At 59.2% G+C, this 19,975-nt stretch overlaps 1 protein-coding gene across 1 annotated transcript in view; it reads right to left on the bottom strand.

Annotated features, from left to right (window-relative positions):
• Positions 1–2,134: 2,134 nt before the first annotated feature.
• Positions 2,135–19,975, bottom strand: part of INTS3 (integrator complex subunit 3) — a 38,801-nt gene continuing 20,960 nt past the window's right edge. The window contains exons 10-26 of the mRNA XM_035890576.1: positions 19,576–19,767; positions 18,595–18,682; positions 17,831–17,910; positions 15,824–15,915; positions 15,122–15,228; positions 14,200–14,319; positions 12,635–12,764; positions 11,683–11,737; positions 10,658–10,761; positions 10,060–10,104; positions 9,474–9,593; positions 9,167–9,320; positions 7,264–7,332; positions 5,144–5,219; positions 3,437–3,550; positions 3,299–3,347; positions 2,135–2,306 (exon numbers count right to left, since the gene is read on the bottom strand). Coding sequence (XP_035746469.1) covers positions 2,135–2,306; positions 3,299–3,347; positions 3,437–3,550; positions 5,144–5,219; positions 7,264–7,332; positions 9,167–9,320; positions 9,474–9,593; positions 10,060–10,104; positions 10,658–10,761; positions 11,683–11,737; positions 12,635–12,764; positions 14,200–14,319; positions 15,122–15,228; positions 15,824–15,915; positions 17,831–17,910; positions 18,595–18,682; positions 19,576–19,767 — 1,767 coding nt within the window. The remainder of the gene's footprint in view (positions 2,307–3,298; positions 3,348–3,436; positions 3,551–5,143; positions 5,220–7,263; positions 7,333–9,166; positions 9,321–9,473; positions 9,594–10,059; positions 10,105–10,657; positions 10,762–11,682; positions 11,738–12,634; positions 12,765–14,199; positions 14,320–15,121; positions 15,229–15,823; positions 15,916–17,830; positions 17,911–18,594; positions 18,683–19,575; positions 19,768–19,975) is intronic.

The raw sequence follows: 19,975 nt of genomic DNA, 5'->3' as shown, positions 1-19,975 counted from the left end.
GGAGATGGAGGAGATGGAGATGGAGATGGAGGAGATGGAGATGGAGGAGATGGAGATAGGGATGGGGACGGGGATGGGCGCTGTGCCGGGGCCGGTCCCGCTTGCGGTGGCGGTACGTACAGTTCTGTTTGGTGTTGGTCAGGTTGAGGCGGAGGTTGTCCAGGTGCTCCAGGATCTGCTCCAGGGTCAGCTGGGCCAGTTTGCTGCTGGAGCTGCGCAGGCTGAGGGCAGAGGAGCAGCGCCCGTTAAGTGTGCACCCTGCTCCCCCCCCCCACCCTGCGGCAGCACCCCCCAAACCGATGTGGGGCAGAGAGAAACCTGCCACTGGCACTGCCCCGGGGTGTCCCCAGCACCCAGAGGGCTGGAGCAGGGGGTCCTGAGGATGGGGAGCAGCACCGGATCCATTATCCAGCTCCGGCACACGCAGGGTCCCTCGGGGATGGTCTGTGTGCGCTGTTCCCACCCAGGGATTAAGGGGATAAATCCTGCTCGGGGTGCTCAGCACCCCCGGTGGCTCTGGGGAGCACTAAGCACCCCACGCTGAGCCTCGGCCGTGGGACGGGGAGCGGTGCCAGCACCCGGGGCGCTTCCGACAGCCGGGGCCTCAGCTGGCCGCCCGTTAATTAGCGGGGATTAGACCTGGCTACGGCTCAGATCCCGGCACAGCGGAACACGGTGAGAACGGCTGCGTTGTTCAGCCGTGAGAGTCCATTAATTAACGCGGAGGAACAGACGAAGGCGCAGACTTCCCCGGCAGCCTCTTGGGAGAGCAGAGGGGGACCCAGAGGTGGGACCGGCTGCTTGCCCGGCATGCGGGGAGCACCAGTGAGACCCTGGTGATGGTGGAACCCCCCGGTGAGGCCCCGTCCGCCCCGTTGGCCGGGACCCAGCTCGGTGCCGCGGTGGTGCCAGCTCCCTGGGTGCTGGGTGGGGGGTCCTTGGGGAGACGCGGCCCTCGCTGCGGTGGGAGCGCGGTGCTGCTCTGCTCTCCCAGGACACTAGATGTCCTTCCTACTCCAGCGAAGGGCTGCAGGCACCCAGCAGGAGCAGACCACCCTTTTTGCCCCCTAACCCAGACCCCGGCACCCAGGGGGGCCGCTGGTGGGGCCGGTCATAGCCGCGCTGCCGTGACCCGGCACCCAGCAGGACTGGGGGTCTCTTGCCCCAGCAGGTTGATGGCTGTGCCAAGGGCAGAGGCTGCCTCGCAGCCCAACGTTGGTTTTTGAGGCTGGATGAAGGGCTGGGAAATCACCCAGGGAGCTGATCGCAGCGGAAAGAGCTCCTGCCTCCTCCCTGAGGGACATCTGGGGGTTGGGGTGAGGTGTCCCCTGTGCCACCCTGGCCAGGAGTGGTGCAGGACCAGCTGTAGCGTCCCGCGCTGCTCTCCTTTCCTCTCCCACAACCCACGGTGGTGAGGTGCAGCCACCTCCTCCAGCAGCCAGGGCTCTGGCCACGCAGGGCGGCTGGAACCGAGCCCTCTGCCCCTTCCCTCCGAAGGCAGGAGATCAGGGACCTCGCCCTGGGGCGCGGGGGTTTAACCTCCATGGGCTACAGCTCGGCCCGGCTGCGTCCCTCAGTCCCACTGCTCTGCTGGACCCTGACCCCATCCACCCCAGAGGCAGCAGCATCCCAGCTTAATTAAGTGAACCACATCTGGAAGACTATTTTGCACCAAAAGATGCTCTGGAAGCATCCAGCTGTGCCCCAGCCGAGGGGCCTGGCCTGGCCGGTGCCGCAGCAGGGCAGCACCAAGGCTTGGCACTGCCGACACACGCGGCTGAAAGCGCTTCCCCACGCGGCCTGGGTGACGGGCTCGGCATAAAAGGGTCCTGGCTGGCTGGATGTCAGCCCTGGGGGGATCAAAGTGCAGCCTCCCGCATGAGCTCAGGAGCAGAGACGCTCGCTTGGGGCTCTGGCTGCGTGTCAGCACGGGGGTGGGCAGCGGCACCGCCCCGGCCTCGAGGGGACGACGGCGTAACCGGCAGGACGGGCTGGCGTGCCCGCGCTGCGCCGCTGACGGCACACGGGGTCTTGGCCACCGGGCCAGTGCAGGGAGTGGGGCACAAGCCAGACCCTGTCACTCGGTTCCCGGTGGCAGGGTGGCCCCGGGAGCTGCTGTGCCTGCCCCGGCCCCTCACCTTTGGCGTTTTCGTGGTAGGCTGTTGTTCTTGATCAGCAGCGACTTGATGTGCTCGGCCAGGAGGTCGTCGTGTTTGATGCACCAGTGCCGCAGGATGCTCGTGGTGAACTGGTCATCAGGGTGGCAGGGCCGGCTCAGCACCATCTTCACCATCTCCTCGCTGGGCCTGCGGCAAAGGGGGAAGGGCAGGTGAGGAGGAAGGGCGAGCGGTTTGTACCCCGGTCAGCTGGGGGTCCCCCCCTGAGGCCACTGCCGCCCACTCGAGCCTGATGGGAGGCCTCTGACACAGACTGGGACCTGGCACAGGAGCCCAGGCGCAGCTCGGATGGGACCAAGCTTCCCCAAACACCGCCCGGGACCCGCACGCTCTGCGGCAGCCCCAGCATCGCTGGCTCCCGAGCTCAGGGGATGAGAGGCAGCATCCAGACTCCTCCACTTCCCCGCTCACTGGCAAGCAATCCTCCTGGGGACCAGCTGCCACCAAGCTCCCCTCATCGCCCGGTGGTGCCAGCCCTTCCCCACCGTGGGAAAAGCGCGGCCGCGCGCTCACCGCCCGACCTCGCCCTGGCGCTCTCCGTCATCGCGGGCTTTTCACTAACGCCATTTAAAGCTGGGATTAGATTAGCCAGCCTCACGCGCTGCATTAATGAAAACAAATGAAGTGCTCTTCACTCCGAGCGGCAGGATGCGGCCAATCCACCCGAGCTGGTGGAGAGGGGGGCGTAGATCAACGCCAGGGCAGCTCTAACACCGCGCCCCGCGGGAGGCAGGCAGGCCCCGCTCTCCGTTAAGTAACGGGCTCCGGGATGTGCAAGGCCAAAGACAAACAGCCCACCAGCACCTGGGTGCTCGGCAAACGGCGCTCCCAAAGCTGAGGCATGGCAGGGAGCTGCTGCCTTTGGGAAGGGTGCGACCGGTGGGGACCTCGTCACGCGTGTCCACCCCACTCTGTCCCCAGGGGCTCCAGGATGGGATTCGCACCCAGAATGAGCTGGGGAGCGCCGGCAAGAGGAGCTTGCCCCACGCCTCGCTTCTCAAGCAGACCAAGCCGGAGCGGGTGGCATCTCCTTGTCCCCAGCCGTGCTGATGGTGCTCAAGAAAGCCACCAGGCAAGGCCCCCCAGGACCCTCCGCAGAGCCTGCGCTCGGTGGCACTTACTTCTCTCGCCTCAGCTGCAGCAGCAGGCAGGATAACGCCTCGGGGTGCTCTGCAAAGGAAAGGACAGGCTCAGCACAGGAGGAGCTCGTGGCCACCGTGGCCCAGCGCCGCGCCCCTCCCGTGCAGGGGACAGCTCACCTTTGTATTTGAGGTGCTGCAGGATGGGGATGATGGTCTCCAGGGGAATGCTGTGGGCGAGGAAGAGCTGCCAAGTGCAGTACTGCTCAAAGGTCTCCCAGTCCAGGCTTTGAACTAGGGGGAAACACGGGATGGTGAGGGGAGCTGGCACAGCACCTGGAGGAGCGGCAGGGACCTTTTTGCCCGAAGCCCTGCTGCGTCCCCCCGGGGTTCGCACCGTGCCAGGGCAGCCCCGCACGTGCCAAGGCTGAGCGGGGGCTCCGGGATCTGGCAGATGGCACCGGGGTGGGCGCTGCCAGCTGAGGCACGGGTGGCAGAGCTGCAAAGTCACTAAAGCAGCTGTTGGGGGCTCAGAGGAAGAGAATTAACGAGGCTCTTTAATTAATGGGCTTAGACTGCTGCTTGCAGCTTGTGTAACGCTAAAGCTGGATCTCGGCAGCCATCGGATCAGGGCGATGAGGCTTTTCTCCGGAGACGCTGGCTCCCATGCACCGAGCTCTCCACGCTGGCTCTGCCCAAACCCACCCGGCTCAGAGGGCTGCAGCCACGGCCAGCTATGACTGCTGGGCAGGAGCCACAGGGCACACGCGGGCAAAACTCAGCGTTGGCTGGCGGTGGAAAGGGCTTTTCCACTGCACGACAGACGGAGGCTTGCAGAGATGCGAGCCAAAGTCCAGTTAAGAGGAACTGGGTCACCCAGTGGTGATCGTGGGGGGAAAAGGCGAGGAATGATGCGGGGGAGAGACCATGGGCACCAGTCTTTTCCTTTGCAGTGGCTAAGGTGGCCGTGGTCCTGGCAAAGGGCTGGGTGTCCATCTGAGAGGCTCACTCTGCCAGTTCAGGGTGGTCCAAGGGCAAGGCTAAAGAGCAGTGAGGGCCTTTTCACTCTTGGGGTGTCGCAGTCAACAGAAAACAAGAGGGAAATCCCGGCTCCATCTTTTATGACCCCCCCTTTTTGCCATCACCTCCCAGCTGCCGTCGCCCCTGCTGTGCCGGTAGAAGAGGTTACAGCCATCCCCAGGAAGGCCTGGCCCCCCGCACCGCCGTATCGGCTGCTGCATGGCAGGGAACAGCCGACCGCACAGCACTTAGCCACGGGTGTGCACCAGGACAAGTTCACATCCCCAGAGACGCAGCAGCTGGGACCACGTGGACAGGCTGCAGACCTGGGGGAGATTTCGGGACTTTCCTCTTTCTCATTAGGGTTTTTTTTGGGTTTTTTTTTTTTGCCCCCCTCTGCCCGGCCAGGCTGCGGATGGATTACACTTTGCCTGGCAGTGCAGAGAGCCAGGGCTCCTGAGCCATCCTACAGCCAGCCTGGTAAAACCCATTAGAGTGCAGAGCTTGGATCACACAGCTAAATCCAACAATCCGGTTTAGGGCAGTGATCCTTTAAGCAGCGGCAGTAATACCATGAGGAAATCCAGACCTCGGCATAAACACGGCGAGCCCAAGAACCTCGCTCAGATGCTGTGTGAGCAGTCAGCTTCTGCAGGGCTCTTCCTATGGCAGCGCGGCCACGGACCACAGCCCCCACGATTAGAAAGGGTAAAGCCGAGGCGAAGGCTGCAGCCTCTCCCTTTTGCGGGGACTTGGGGTCTCTCTGCAAAACGGGGGCCCCAAAGGGCAGGAAGGCTTGGGGGAACCGCTCCGCTTTCACGCCTGCCCTCTCTGAGATGCGCTCGTGCCTGCAGGAGGGCTACTCACTCAAGATGTTCAGCACCGAGTCCTTCCGAAACATGACGAGGTTCCCCATCATCACGTGGCACACCAGCTCCTGCAACTGGGCGACAGAGAAAAACGGGGTTAGCGGGATGCCCAGGCTCTGCAGAAGCCCTCTTACGTGGGGGACCACCGGGCAGGTCCAGAGAGCAGGCAGGGAAGCTGTCGCTCCGCCAACACCAGCCATCTCTGCAAGAGCAGGGATCCAGCGGGGAGTCCCAGAAACCCCGTGGGGGCTGCAGGTGGCTCATAAATCAGAGCTGGGCTCGGCAGCTCCAGGGAGAGGCAGCTGTTGCGAGGGACCAGCAGAGGCAAAGAAGTAATGAGAGGTTAATGGTTTCACACATCAACACCCAGGCTGGAGAGCAAGTGTCACGCAGGATAGACAGCAGATCCCTGCAGGCTGGGCCAGGGCGGGTGGGATGGCATCGCCCCGTTCGGAGAGCTCGGCTGCCGGGCCCAGACACACCGGCTTGGCTGCTGGACAAGCGCTTGGGGACCTGGTGCTCCGGGCGCTCTCAGACCCAGGCTTTTGCTGATGGATGCACAAAGCCCACCCCGGGGCTGGCAGCGGAGAGGGCTTGGCAGCCTGCTGGGAAAGCTCCGACAATCCCAGACCACTCTGCTCGAAGCCCCAGACTGTCCCTGGTCTGCAGGACGGGAGCTGACACTACCCAGACGTGTGGTGCTTCCTGCCCTAACTCACCCCCTTCATCCCTGGGAGAGGTGGAAGCAGAGGCAGGGGGACGGGACGCACAGCGAGCCTGCCCGGGCTGTGCTGGAGCAGGGATGGGAGCTGGGGAGCTCCGTTCCCTGCTGACAGGCTCAGCTACGGAGCGCACCTTGGCTCTTGTCTACCTTCCCCCCTTGCTCCTCGGCATCTGGGTTCAAGCCTGCTCGGGCGCAGGGCGCTGGAGGCACGCGGAGCCCAAGGGCAGGCTGGGCTGCCCAGGCTCTGCCCCACGGCTCTGCTCGCAGACCCCACGTGGGCCGGGCACGGGGGCCACGCAGCCAGAGCATCGTGGGGAAACAGATGAAGAATAACAGGAAGGAACGAAGGAATTGGAGAAGGGAGGGGAGAGGAAACGCTACAGGCCTCTGCTGAGAAAAACAAAACCTTTGCATTTCAGCACGGGGCAGAGCCCAGGAGCAGAGGAGTAAGAGCAGGGCTGAGCTGGGGGGGTCAGGGCATCGTGACTCAAACCTTTCCTGTACCCAACTTCGGCTCCAGCCTGCCAAGCAAAACTTGCTGGCGAGGCGCTCTGGCCCCTGCGCAGCTGGGAAAAGCACGGCTGGCCAGGAATGGTGTATAAATAGGGCGAGTTAAAGGGTTATCAGCAGATCACGCTCCAGACGAGCCTAGACAGCAGAAACACGCAGTACAGCATTCTTGCCGGTGCCCACCTCCCTGCCCCCAGCTTTCCCCGTGACTATTTTTGGGTTGCTCATGGCAACTCCGAGTGACCAGGGGGAAAGGTTCCTTCCAGGAGGGTCTAACGAGGGCTTGGCCTTCCGCTCGTTAGCCCGCTGAGCCTCCAGCAGATCTCCCACCGGGATGGGAAGAGCTGGGTGTGATTCTCAGCCCTGCCGGCCCGCAGGCAGCAGGGAACGCGCTGCCTGCACCTTCCCTGCGCCCTCCCGCATGTGTGCCCGGCGTGAGGCCGCCTGTAGCTTTGCATCTCCCCAGCAGCACTAAGTACCTCCCTGCTGAGGGGCTTATTATCGATAATTATTATTACTGATTGCCCGCAGCAGCACCGGGCACGGCGGGTGCTTTTCGCCAACGCCTGCAACTCAAGAGGGGTCGAAGCAAACCCGGGCAAACCTCTCTTGGGATGCCAGGGAGATGCCTTGAAAGAAGGGGATTCAGCCTCCTGCCACCGCACACCGCAGCTCCTCAAGGGCAAGAGACACCCGGAGGTTTTGGGGCTCCTCTTTGCAAAGCCTTACTCATGGGGGCAAGGAGGATGAAACAAGCAGAGCACTGCCCTGCGCTCCCCGTGGATGGGCCATGTCGGGTTTAAAGCTCCTGGGAGCGGAGGAGAGCAGTGCTGCCACTTCAGGAACACGCTGCTTCCCACCCCAGACACCGGCCCCCTCCTTACCTGGAATGAGTCTATGACAGCTACAATCATGTTCAGCAGCTCGCCGCTTCGGAGGGTCTCGTCTGGGAACTGGAAGAGTATGAAAGCAAGGCAGGGCTCAGGATGGGAGACGAGGGAGAGGCCAGGCAAAAGCTCCTCTCCCCATAGCTGAGGCAAAACTCCTCGGTTCAGGCTCAGACACACGCGCGTGTTCCTCCTTGCAAGGGGCAGCGTCGCCCTGCCTAACCTGGCGGCTCACCGGGGGCTGGAGCAGAACCAGCACCGCTTCCTAAAGGCAACAGGGGAAGTGGCTGAGTGGGAAAAGGAGCCAAGAAGGCGCAGGAGGGTCGGAAGGCCTCGAGCGGGGACGTTCCCTCGCTGCTTGAGCAGGCCAAGGGCTGCAAGGCTGCTGCAAGCCAGTGCCCGGTGCATCTGCGAGACGCGGCTGACACCAACCATCTGGAGCCGAGCTGCTTCGATTGCGGGTGGCCGAAGCCAGCCACACCAAAGTGGTTAAAACTCCCCATTTTTCCCTATCCTTGCTAGCTTTGCTCGCCATTCCAGGGCCTCGTGCGTTACGCAGCACTGCAAGGAAAAAAAAAAAACCAACAAAACAACAACAAAAAAAAAATCAACACACGGGGCAAAAGGCCAGGAAAATCGGCGGCAGCAAGCTGTGGCTGCACCGTTCGGATCTGGCTGTCCAGACAGGCTGCTCTCGGGACATTCTGCCTGACTTGAGCTGGTCACTACGCCCACGGGGGCAGCAACAGTCTGACCCCGCTTTGGGGAGGGAGGCTGTTAAACCCAAAAGGGCCAGGGAGGGGATCCAGCTGCTGCTCTACGCCAGGATCGCCCCCGGAGCAAGCACCACGCTGCTGTGTGAGATGGCGCCGACTCTTGCGCAGGTTCTTCTCCCCTCCCCAGGCTGTTGCCGTGCCTCTTTCCCCACAGAAGCCCCCGGGAAGCGCTCGTGCAGTATGGGGCTGGACGGCCTCAACGCCCAGCAGATGTTCCCACTGAACCAGCCAGAAAGGAGGGAGGAGCGGGGCCAGCTCATTCCTCCCAGGGAATGAGAAAGTACACGCAGAACCGTGACCCCTCCGTCTACTCAGAGCGCGCGATGTTACCCTCCCTTCTCTCCAACCCCCAGCGCCGCTCCCTGAAGCCGGGCGATCGCTCGATGCTTGTTAGAAGGGGCCTCCACCCTCCAACCATTTCAAAGAAAAGGCTGCAGCCTGCGCAGGGCTCGGCAGCGTCCTGGCAGCGGGGAGGTAACAGCAACTCTGTCCAAGACCCAAGCAGGCTGCGTGAATCGGGACCAAGCTGTGACCTATCTGGTGCAGCAGCCTGGCTCCCCGTTCCAAATGCGCTCTCTGCTAAGTCCAGCTGGATCCACCTCAGCACCGAGTGCTGAAAGCAATGAAACCTTTCATTAAACCCAAGGGTTCAGGGCAGGCAGCAGAACTCGTTCTGAGACTTTGACACGTCTGCTTGGAGCCTTCTCCTGCTGCTCCCCAGAAGAAAAGCAACAGCGAGCAAAACCTCTTTAACCAGGGAGCGCCGACAATGTTGCGTTGGGAGCCAAGCACGTGCGCGAGAGGAAGCCGGGACAGAACCCTCGCCATCCACGGAGCACATCAGGCTTTAATGGGGCTGTAAGCAGGTAGGGTGACAGCTGAACGTCGACCTCGACGGCAGCACGCTGACCCCCCCCTAAGCTGGGCTGGGGGGGATGGATGGAGACTGTATGGAGACTGTGTTGTGCTCAGCCCGACAGAATTTATTCTGGGCTTTACGGCTTCTCTGCTGCAGCGTTAACAGGCCTGAAGCTCAGAAGGAAACCAGCCCAGTGCCGAGCCTGCCCGCGGGAAGGTGAGGGGATGCCCTGTGCGGAGCTCCGGGTGCCCGGCAGGGGCCTTACCTCCGTGTAAATGGAGGGGGTGAGGTAGCAGAGCAGCCGTACGTCATCTTCCTGGCAGGCCTTCATGTCCATCATCAGACACGTGTGCAGGTCCCCCAGCTGCGTGGCCTGGGCGAAGGACTCGTACAGGTTCATCTTCCCCGCTGCAGCTTTGCTAAAAGGAGAGGTGCCCGGGTGAGAGAGGAGCCTGCTGGCCCCGTGCCGCAGCCGGGGCTGGGGGGGGGTGGTATGGCACCAAGCTGTCTCTCGGAGGCAGCGCGAGCCATGTCAAAGCTTGGACACTTCTCCGCAATCCCCAGCAGCCTACCTGGCTTTTAAGTAGTACAGGAGGTGGTAGCCAATCTTGGGTTGCTTCTGATAGAGCTCTGACAGGAGATCCAGCAGCAGTGAGAAACCACTATTGTCCTCCTGCATCTGGCAGAGGTTCCTTGGGGAATACAGCACAGGGAGACGGCCATGTTACAGAGGACACCGTGCACAAGCTTCTCAGCTAACGACGAGGACTGGCAGCTTGCAGGGAAACCCAGCTCCCAGTACCAGGCAGTCCTGGCCACGCACTTTCTGGACTGGGCCACCTCTCCCACCCCTGCTGCAGAGGATGGGGGACGTGCAGCGACAAAGGGGTCGGGACCAAGCGAACTTCAGTTACCCAGGGATCCCAGGCTTCCACAAATGACCAAATGAGCTGTGATTTTCCTGTATTTTAAGTCCTTCTACTAAACAAAATGCAACATAGGCAGAACAAAGCGATAAACTCTTCTGATTCTGGGCTCAGCGCTGGGGCAAGCAGGGGCGCAGCAGAATTAGACCCACAAGGTTCACCCACGGTGGTGGTCAGGAAGCGAAGAAGCAAGCCCTGACGAGATTATCCAAAAATTTCAGAACAGACATACCTAAATATTAGGTAGAGAGGCTTCCCCACCGACTCCTCCAGAGACCTGCGGGACAAACGCAATAGTCAGAGCTCTGTTTCCCCAGAAATGGCAGGGAAAAAGCCCTGGACATGGCTGGCTGCGGTCCTTGGGCCAGCAAGGGTTAGCCCTAGCTAACGAGGAGACAGGAATGGTGCTGCTAACAGAACCCAGCAGCTCTGACCCTGAGCCCTGTTCCAACAAAATCCCAGAGGGAGAGCGTATGGTGCCGGTTTGTGCCAGTACAGCAGGGACAGATGGAGTATTTAGAACCTGCGTGCCCCGGTCAGACAGTCGGAAGCCACCAGAGCATCACCCAAACTGAGCTGTGACACAAGGACCTGCGGCAGGAGGTTCTCCCTGTGCTTGTGGGGAGGAGGAAGATGCTCTCTTTCGAGCCCTGGATATGACAACTGTTGACCAGCTCCCTGCTTGTGAACCCCGGGCTGCTTCATAGAGGAAGCTGCTGGCTTTGGCACAGCCTTCTGAAAACGGTGACTATTTTACTGGGAAAAGCCCAAGTCCCACTGTGAAGGGATGAGACACACACACACACACACAAAAAAAAATAGATCCTTACTCCTCCGTGATTTCTTCTGGCAAAACCTCACCACGGAAGTGAGCCTTAAATAGCTCCTGGAGGCAGGATGCGAGCACTGATAACTGCTCCGAGTCGAAGTCCTCCTGGTAGAGGAAGAAGAAGGAATGAGAGGAGAAAGCACAAGCTCAAACCCCTGCCTGCCCAGCACAGGTACAGCTGGAAGGGACACAGCAGAGTCACTGCTGCGGGGCACGGACCCCAAGCTGCTCAGGAGCCATTTTGCTGCTCTGTTGTAGCACCAGGAGCTGGTCATCAGCAAGACAAGACCCTAATTGATGTCCAGCTCTGAAGCACTTCACAATCACTGTGATCCACTTACTCTAATGGCTAGTAATTCACTGAGCTCAGCTCTCCCCTTGCAGAGGGCTAACAGGGGGCTGAAGGCACCTGGCAACGAGGATTTAAACCCTGGCAAGCCCTTTCCCAATGTTCCTACAGAGGGGAGAAGCGGCTCTCGTGCTAAAAGGCCACTTGACTCTACAGGGAGCTGATCAGAGGCAGGGGACGCAACCTCCCTCGAGCGCTCACAGCTCCTGGAAAACATCCCTGCTGGGCAGGGCTTGCTGCAGCCTCTCCTGAGCACAAAGCCAAAAGCCAAGGGAGCATCCCAGATGCACAGCACGCGCAGAAGCCCCCAGCACCTCTGCAGGCACTACAGCAGCCGCGCGGGGTCAAAACGTGAGCACGCCCCACCCAGTGTCCCATCTGACAGCAACTACTGGGGACGTTTAGGCAGGGGGTACATGGAAACAGAGCACGGACGGAGCGATCTTCCCCCGCCAGACCCTTCCAGCGAGCAGCAGCTTGGTTTAACAACCACTGGCAGAGCTGCACAGTGCCATTTTGAACTCATTTAGGATTTGAGCGGCCTCAGGCTTCGGTGTCCCTTCCGTTCAGCTCTCGGGGCAGAGCCACGCAGGCTGGGAGCTGCCCAGCCCACACCGCTCCGGCTGCTCTGGTTTTACAGTCGGGCAGCAAGCGCTGCTCCGGGTCTGTGCAGTTACCTCCAGGACTTGATCCACGATTTCCTGCATGACCTCACACTGAGCTTCCGTATCGCTGGAGCACAAAAACAAGAGGAAATCCAAGTTACATAGGAAGATATCGAGAGCAGGGGACAAGGGGGCTTTGTGCTGAGCTGGCTCTATTCGGGAGCTCCCCAGGACCTGAGAGTGGGGGAGGCCCCGCTTTGTGCTGGTGCCAGGCTTAGGGGAAGGCACGGCTCAGAAGCACACACACTGCAGAGCCCCAGCCCTGGAAGAAGGCGCTGCACTGCTGCAGCACCTACTTACAAAAGTGCCCGAGGATGTCTGCAGCAAGACAAACAAATTAAATGACTAAAAGCATAAGATTAAATGCACTTAAAGCCATAAGGACATAAATGACGTTAAATCAGTCTGCTGTGCCGAGGTCTGCAAAGCAAGAGGGTTTTTTTTAACCTTCTCTAGATGGAGTTAATTCCAAAGTCACTGAAAATCAAGAGTGGAGGTGGGCAAGTCCAGAGAACAGGTACTTCTCTGTCCACGGGGGATGCGTCCCATGCAGAGACGCACTGAAACCCCCAGGCAGCAATAGCCCCAAAGGCCTTCGCAGCCTCCCCCCGTCAGTCCAACAGCGGAGGAGGATGAAACTCAGAGCCTTTTGCCTTCCTGTCACCGATGCAGAGAAACGCCGCAGCTCCCAGCAAATTGCTGTTGTGTCCTGGTCTGAGCCCGCTCCAAGGACAAGCTACAAGGCTCTTAACCCAGTACCTTTCAAAACCACCTGGATGTTTCCTGCAGAGAGCGTGCAGGAGGACCTCTCCACGTGAAAGGGAGACAAGCCACGAGATTGCGTTAGCTCTGAGAGGAGGGCTCTGGAGCAAGCAGCGTTGTACAACAAGAGGACTAAAAGGTCTTGTGTGTCGTCGCCCCGAAGAGATCAACACGAAACGTAACACGACCAAACGATACCAACCTTCCCTTCTGCAGCTGCAGGACTTTATCCTTCAGTGACTCATCCAGCTGGTCCAGGAATGGCGTGATATCAACAGGCTCCTCCACAATGGTTTCTTTGATCGGGTGAAACCTGAACTCCCTCTTCTTCCCTGCAACAAAGCAAGCAGCAGTGGAATAGTCTGTTTTCCCAAGCAGCTACGTCTGGGAAGTCCCAGAGGCAATCTCCATCCTAGCAGCAGGAGTTTTGCGGGGCTGCGGGGGCGGTCACCAGCCCAGGGACGAGCAGCGTGCCCCCAATGAGTGTTTCAGCCTCAGCTCTTGCCTTCACCCTTTAGAGACGCGTCCAGGTTGCAGTGAGCAGGAAGGTGGGATGGGATCCAAATGCAGGGGGTGTCCAGAATTGGGGTTCCCGTTCAGTCCAGTTTCCAAACCTGTCGCTTTGCCTGTCCTTCAACATGCTCAACGAACGTAGCTAGCTCGCGAGTCTCTCTCCACCCGAGGCGCGAGTGCTTGTGTTCAGGACTCTGGGACTGAGATACCCCAACTGCTTTTCCACACCCTCATCCTCCAGACTCATTCCAGGCCACAAAAATGAACTGCAGCAGAGCCCAGAAGCTCCAGGGCCAAGGCAGGAGCGCTCGCAAAGAAGCTGCCACTAAGGGACAGGACAGGGTGGCCGATCCCCTTTGCAAAAATCTTCTCTGCACATGGCTTTCGAGCCTGTGTCCCTCTCAGGGGCCCCAAGAAGCCAGCGGGGCTTGGCGGGACTATTGAAGACAGTGCTACAGCACTGTGTCACATCCTCTCCCCCATCCTGGGTCTGTGGCCCCTCCCCACCGCAGGGGTAGCCCTCCGGCATGGCAGGAAGCCCACAAGAGTCCTACCACCAAGGCCAGGAACAGCTTGAGATGCCTCTAGCTCCAGAGAGCGAGCAGAGGGGATTCTGGCCTTGGGCAGGCTTGTCAGCCCCCACGGCTTCGAGAAGGAGCGAGCGTAATGAAAACCGTGTGGCTGAGCAATTAAGAGGCCTGAGCCTGATTAGCAGCTGCCTGAGAACAGAGACACCCTGTTCCCAAACGAACCATCCGGCACGGCATCTGCCACAGGGATTCCCAACCACGCAGCGCAGCGGGGCTTGAGACTAGTCAGACATCTAGAGAGGACGCATGGGTGGAGAAGGCGCTGCGTTCAAAGGATCTAAGCTCTAGGGAATAATCAGGCAAGGAGATGAAGCCCAACAGCCTTTCCCTTTGAGCACAGATCTGTATCAGATCTGCCGAGTCCGGCTGTCAGGGACTGGGAAGCAGCAGAGCATCGGCCTCAACACCCTCTCTTGCAGAAGGAAACCTGGGTCTCAAGAAGGGGATCTGCCTCGAGTGCAGCAATTCCCGCTGCTCGTGGGAAAGGGACTTTGAGGGAACTGTGCTTACAGCTGGTTGTCTGGGGATCCTCCATGGCGAAGGGAAGGTGCCCGCGAGCCAGCGGGGAAACACCGTCCGGCGTAGAGGCAAGGGGCAGCTATTCACGCTGCGGCGAGGCAGAAGTACTCGAGAGCACTGGCGCCCAGCTGACTGCACTCCTCACCTTTGCTGTTCAAGTCGTCTTCATCGTCACTGAACGCGGCCTCGGCGTTGTCATAGCAACTGTCATCCTTTTCTGACATATGATTGTCCATCTCCATGGAAACGGGTTCCTCAATTTTGACTGCAAAGGGGTCAGAGCAGAAAGTGAGGTTACAATGGCTCCTCGCACAGCCGAGCGACGGGGCAGGCTCTGCCTACGAGTCACCTCTACTGATAAACAGGCTCCGGGCAAGGAAATAAAAGTGCTTTGAAAAGGGAAGAAAGAGTCTGGGCAAGTGACGGACCCTGGAAAACTCAAGCTGGGGAAGGGCACTCCCAGCAGCTCCACTTAACCATCCCTACCCGGCGTGGCAGGACGGGGTCCTTCTCCACCTAAGCTGCCCAGCACCCTCCGTGCTTCATCTCTCACCCAGGCCAACAGCAGAGCACGAGTCCCCGAGCAGAGCAACAGCTCTGCCAGCTCCGCGAGGCCGAGCAGCTTGGGGCAGCGGGGTTTGTTGGTTAGGAGGGTCCCTTCAGCCAGAGCAGCTGATGCGAGAGGAAAACCAGACAGGCTTACAGGCACAGTCTTTCAGCAGATCTGGCACAGCAGCAGCGCTCTCCTGTTAAATACAGGTTAGAAACGCTTGCTCTTTGTTTAACCTAATTATGTTAATCAATTAGCCTACAGAGAAGAAAGGCTAAGTAGCCCCTGTGGAGCAGAGAGAGAAATGGGTAACGTGCATCTTCAGTGAACAGCAGGGCTGAGATGAAGGGAGACCACAACCATCCATGATTATGAGCACCCAGAGCCCTCCTCTCCCCGGAGTCCCGGTCCGACCCTCCACACGGCTGCCACGGGTGCAGGAGAGCTGGGGAAAGCCCCGTCTCTGGGAAGGCAGCACCCTCCACAGCCTCCCTCCGTCACCCACCCCGCTCCCTACCTTCGATGGGGGGCGAGGGAGAACTGCAGAACTCCGGGAATTTCTCCCTCAACATGGCACGGAGCTCTTTGTCCAGCTTGGGGTTGTCGAAGAGAGGGGCCAGATGTCTGCGTTGTGGGGGTAGAAAGGGAAAGGGATGAGAAAGAGCTGGGATGTGGTGCCCTGCTGCATAGCTTCACCTGGGCGGACGTGCAAGGGGATCTCCTCCCTGACGTCAGGGCTTTGGTTTGCGTTACGGACCACGAGCTACGAGGTCCCACCTTCCTTCCTGCAGCTCAGCTGAGGTTCCCTCACTTTGCCACCAACGGGACCAGAAGAGGTCTTCTCCACCACGTGGAGAAGAGGTCCTACCTCCCAGGAGGGGAGCTTGGCTGATGCAGGAGCTGCCTGCAGGCTGGAGCACCATGACCAAGGCTGCTCCATTCAGCTCAGGGACCAGAAAGGGCTGGGGCCGTTTCGTATTCATCTAAAGCGGAGTGGCTATAGCTTTCTTAACCCATTCCCTTGCTTCAAGGAACAGCTCTCAGGACAAGCCTCACCACTATAAAGACACAACTATGGCTTCTTCCATGGTTGACACACATCACAAACATCCTCTGCAGCTCCTACAGAGCCTGGAGGTCAGTTTGATTGGGTGGTGAGACCCAGGAAAACTGGTGCACAGCAGTGGTATGAAGGTAGTAAAATTCAGGGTTGTCTTACGCAAGGACTCGCTTCTCCACAATGTGGGTGAGAGAGTTGAACACGCCTTGCCGGACGTGAGCCTCCAGTGGGGGGTAGAAGTTGGGAATGATCTGAAAACATGAGAATGACCACGTTAGTGCCATGAACCCTTCTGCCCACCATCGGGCCTGCGTCAGCTGGCAGGAATCAGCCAGGACTGGCTAAGGTCAGCTTCTCGTGTCACCCTCGACTCAAGCACCACATCCCAGCTGCTCTTGACCAAGAGGGGCAGCAGGAGAGCTCTCCAAGTGCAGCATCTCGGAGACGGTGGATAGAAAGGGGGACCAGCCCATGCTTCTGGCTTTGCTACCCCAGAGGGCCATCTCCCAGGGATGAGAAAAACACAGAGATGCTGCCTCGCAACCTGTGAGAAGTCCTGGGGCTTGCCAGGGCCATGTTCCAAGCAGCAACGACCGCTGCAGGAGTGGAGGGGAATACGAGAAGGGCACCTTAAACAGCATTCAGCTCTGTCCACACGCAGTCCTTTGCTTCTGGAGGGAGTAAGAGGACTCCTCCCTGAAATCTGGGTTATCCTGGGAACCCTCCACCTAGTTCCTCTGCCAGAAGCCAGCAGCTGCTTTTGGACTCGGGCAGCCCGGGGACAGGAGCACACAGAGCGTGCTGGGTGTGAGGGAGGAAAGTGATGTAACTCGCAGCTCTTCCAGTGCTCACGCCACAGAAAGACCCTGCTTCCAAGAAACACCATCAGCCCTCCCTGGGACCAAATTACTGGAACCAGCAACTCTCAGCACTCAGACTCCCCAGGAGTGAGGGGCAGGACCAGCTCTGCTCCCTGCCCAAGGAGGGCTGGGCTTTGAATGGGAGAGGATGGGTCTGACTTGTCCCCTGCTGCACTGAGATGCTGTTTGCCCTCAGGGAATGACACCGGGCCAAGCATTTCATTAGGTACTAAAGGGAACAATTCAGAAGCCTTTTTCCTAATGCTCATCATTCTGGAGGGATTTATTTGCAGAGTTGGGAAGTCTTACATGTGTTCCTGCAGTGGCATTCCCACTAATGAATGACACATGGGCCCAACGCTCGGACCTCCAGGAACAGCCCTGGATTTATCAAGAGGACTCACCAAAGCCTCTGGCGGCTGGTTTTAAGAGGCGAATAATTTGGCTGAGCGGCCACAGCAAGTGTGCCTGACAGCGCGCTCTTGGCGGATCAGCAAGGAGAAAATCCCTCCTTAATTTAGCATAGGTAAGGGGAGGTTAAAAGGGCTGCCAGCAGATAGGGAGCTGCTCTGCAGGCTGTTTCGCAATCAAGAGGGGGAACAGCTTTTTTTGTTTGGGGTTTTTTTTTTTGGCTCTGAAGAACGGGCAGTGAGATGACACTGTTTTGCTGCTCCAGTATCGCTGGCTCTAGGGATTCATGAAATTCCCTTCCTGCGGGATGGAGAGGCGATAGGCCTTTGCCCCAAAACTCTCCAGGGAGTGGAGACATCTGCCTTGCCTGAGCTTTTGTTACCGTTCCTGCCCTTCGTGACGGGCCAGCCCAGAGCGAGGGGCAGCCCGCCGGGAGCAGGCTGCGCAGCTCACCACTTGACTGCTCCCAGCTTCTGTCTTGGCAGAGACAGAAAAGCACTGAGCTACCCTGGCGTGCTGCTGGGCCACGGGGGGTGGGTGGGGAGCGCTCAGAGAAGAGCACGGCGGCATTTCCTAAGGGAGCCACCTCCCTGCCAGCGCACTTCCACTCCTCTGCGCCACAGACAAGCCGACGAGGCTAAAACAAGCCCCCGTGGCCAGCTCTCTGTGGAGCGTGACCTCTGCTTGGCTGGCTGGTGTGAGCAGATGAGAGCGTGGTGGTTTTCCCCTCCGCTGTCCTCTATGGACACTCCTGAGGACTCTCTCTCTGTCCCACTGGTGGCAGAGGGACTGCGCAGACCCCAGCGGTTGCTTTCACAGCCCTCATCACTCAACCCCCGTCATGCAACTCATTTGGCAAGCCAGGTAATTCCCCGGAGAGTGAGGGTCAGCTCACCCGGCACATGAAATCCAGCAGCGTGGCGGTGATGGCAGGGTGAGGCTTCATGGAGTGATGCATCACTAGAATGGCAGGCTCTGGAAGGAGAGAGCAGGGAGCCCTGTGCTGAGAGCCCCAGAGATGCCCATACCCCCTGTGCCCGTCCGTTCCCCTTCCCTCGAGGAAGATGCTTGCTGCATGGATAGGCAAGCCACAATTAGAAGTGGCTCCATTAGCACCTCCCTGGGCAGCCCATTCCAGAGCCTGACAACCCTTTCAGTGAAGAAGTTTTTCCTAATATCTAACCTAAACCTGCCCTGGCGCAGCTTCAAACCATTCCCCCTCGTCCTATCATCTGTTACCAGGGAGAAGAGGCCGACCCCCACCTCCCTACAGCCTCCTTTCAGGTAGTTGTAGAGGGCGATCAGGTCTCCCCTCAGCCTCCTCTTCTCCAGACTAAATAACCCCAGTTCCCTCAGCCGCTCCTCGTATGACTTGTGTTCCAGACCCCTCACCAGTTTTGTTCCTCTCCTCTGGACAGGTTCCAGCAACGCAACATCTTTCTTGTAGCGAGGGGCCCAAAACTGAACACAGTATTCGAGGTGCGGCTCTCTCGCAAGCCAGCAAATCCCAGGGGTTCAGGGCAGGGGAGGGAAGTGATGCCCTTTGCAGATAATCCATTGGGCTTTCCCCACCAGATCCCCCTACCTCTACCAGCCATGGAAGGCATTATCCCCATCTCCAACCCCTGCCCAATCAGAGAGAGACTCTCCGTGGAGTACCTATATTCATGATGCTGTCCTTCTCGGGGTTGAAGAAGAGCCAGTCATAAAACAGGGCCAGTTTGGCATTTGAAGCAGCAACGTTGGACTAAAGAAGAAAAAAAAAAAAAAGAAAAATACAAATTGTCTGATGAACACAGTGCTGAGCCCTCATCCCCTCTGCACGCCCAAAGTGCCGGGCCCTGCTGCTGCAAGGTGGGGGCTGGCAATGCTCTTCCCTCCAGCAGGACAGGGCAGAGCTGGCAAAATTCCCCGGTCACCCACTGCTGCTGCACCTGAGTGAGTTTTCAGGTGGGAAATGCTTGAGCAAACATGCCTGCTTTGAAAGCAGCTCCAGCCAGGGCAGCACGCAGAGCGGCAGAGACCAAGGCAGCGCCAAGACTGGGAGACGGAAGCCACGCGCTCTGCGAAGCACAGCACGGCTACAACCCTGAATCGTGTGTAATTGGGCCCCACACATCCCCTGGCGTTATCTGCTAGGGGTTCATGGGCACAGCAACAGCCATTTCCTCGGCAGCTTCTGCTCTGCTTGACAAGCGCTGCAGGCAGCAAGCCCTGGGTGGGACAAGGGAGGACAGGCCAAGCGGAGAGCGTGGAAGCCAACGAGGCTGTAACGAGGCATCTCGTTGCATGCACTCTCGGCACCCCACCGGGACAGGAGAGGCCCCACGCCTTGTAGACAGGCCATAAACATAAAGTAAAAACATGACAAGCTGAAAGCGAGGAGGTAAGGTTTATGCTGGGAAAGCAGAACCCAAAGGATCCAATGTGTAGCAGAGCCAGGACTAAAATCCAGAGCACAGAACAGAGGCTGACGGCCTAACCACTGCTCTGCCACCCTCTCCTTCAGCCCAGCCAGCAAATACCTAAACCCAACCTCCCCGGCAGCTTCCAGCATCAGCAGGTTACCCCCTTCCCCGCACGGGAAGAGATCCCAGGCGATTACGTGACTCACTTTCGGGTCTGGCTCTCGCAACTCACCGTGCAGGTGGTGAGCAGCCACCCAATGATGGCCCAGCGCGGCAAGATGTCGGAGCTGAGCACCTCGTTGGAAGGATGGACCACGCCACAGATGTAGCGTATGAGGTCGCAGCGCAGGGACTGGCTGTCTGGGGTGGACAGGTACTGCCGCTGAAACCAGTCCTGGTACCGCTTCTGCTGGCCGAACCGGACCTGAAGGGACAGGGGAATGACACAGGTTTTTGCTCAAGGCTCGGGGAAAGGCTGCTAGAACCACGGTCCGCCATCCTCTAAGCTGCCTCTTTCAGCCAACTCTACTTCACACCCTGCTCCCCCATCAACCCCGTGCTGGCAACGTCTTCAGAGAGACCGAGGAAGCAAAAAGGCCATTGTGCAGCGTTCTCATGCAGGGCCCGTCTCC

Source organism: Egretta garzetta, unplaced genomic scaffold (genome assembly GCF_000687185.1).
Source record: "Egretta garzetta isolate BGI_Z169 unplaced genomic scaffold, ASM68718v1 scaffold350, whole genome shotgun sequence".
Taxonomy (NCBI): Eukaryota; Metazoa; Chordata; class Aves; order Pelecaniformes; family Ardeidae; genus Egretta; species Egretta garzetta.
The sequence above is the reverse complement of the archived record's forward strand: the minus strand, read 5'-3'. Positions and strand labels throughout refer to the sequence as shown.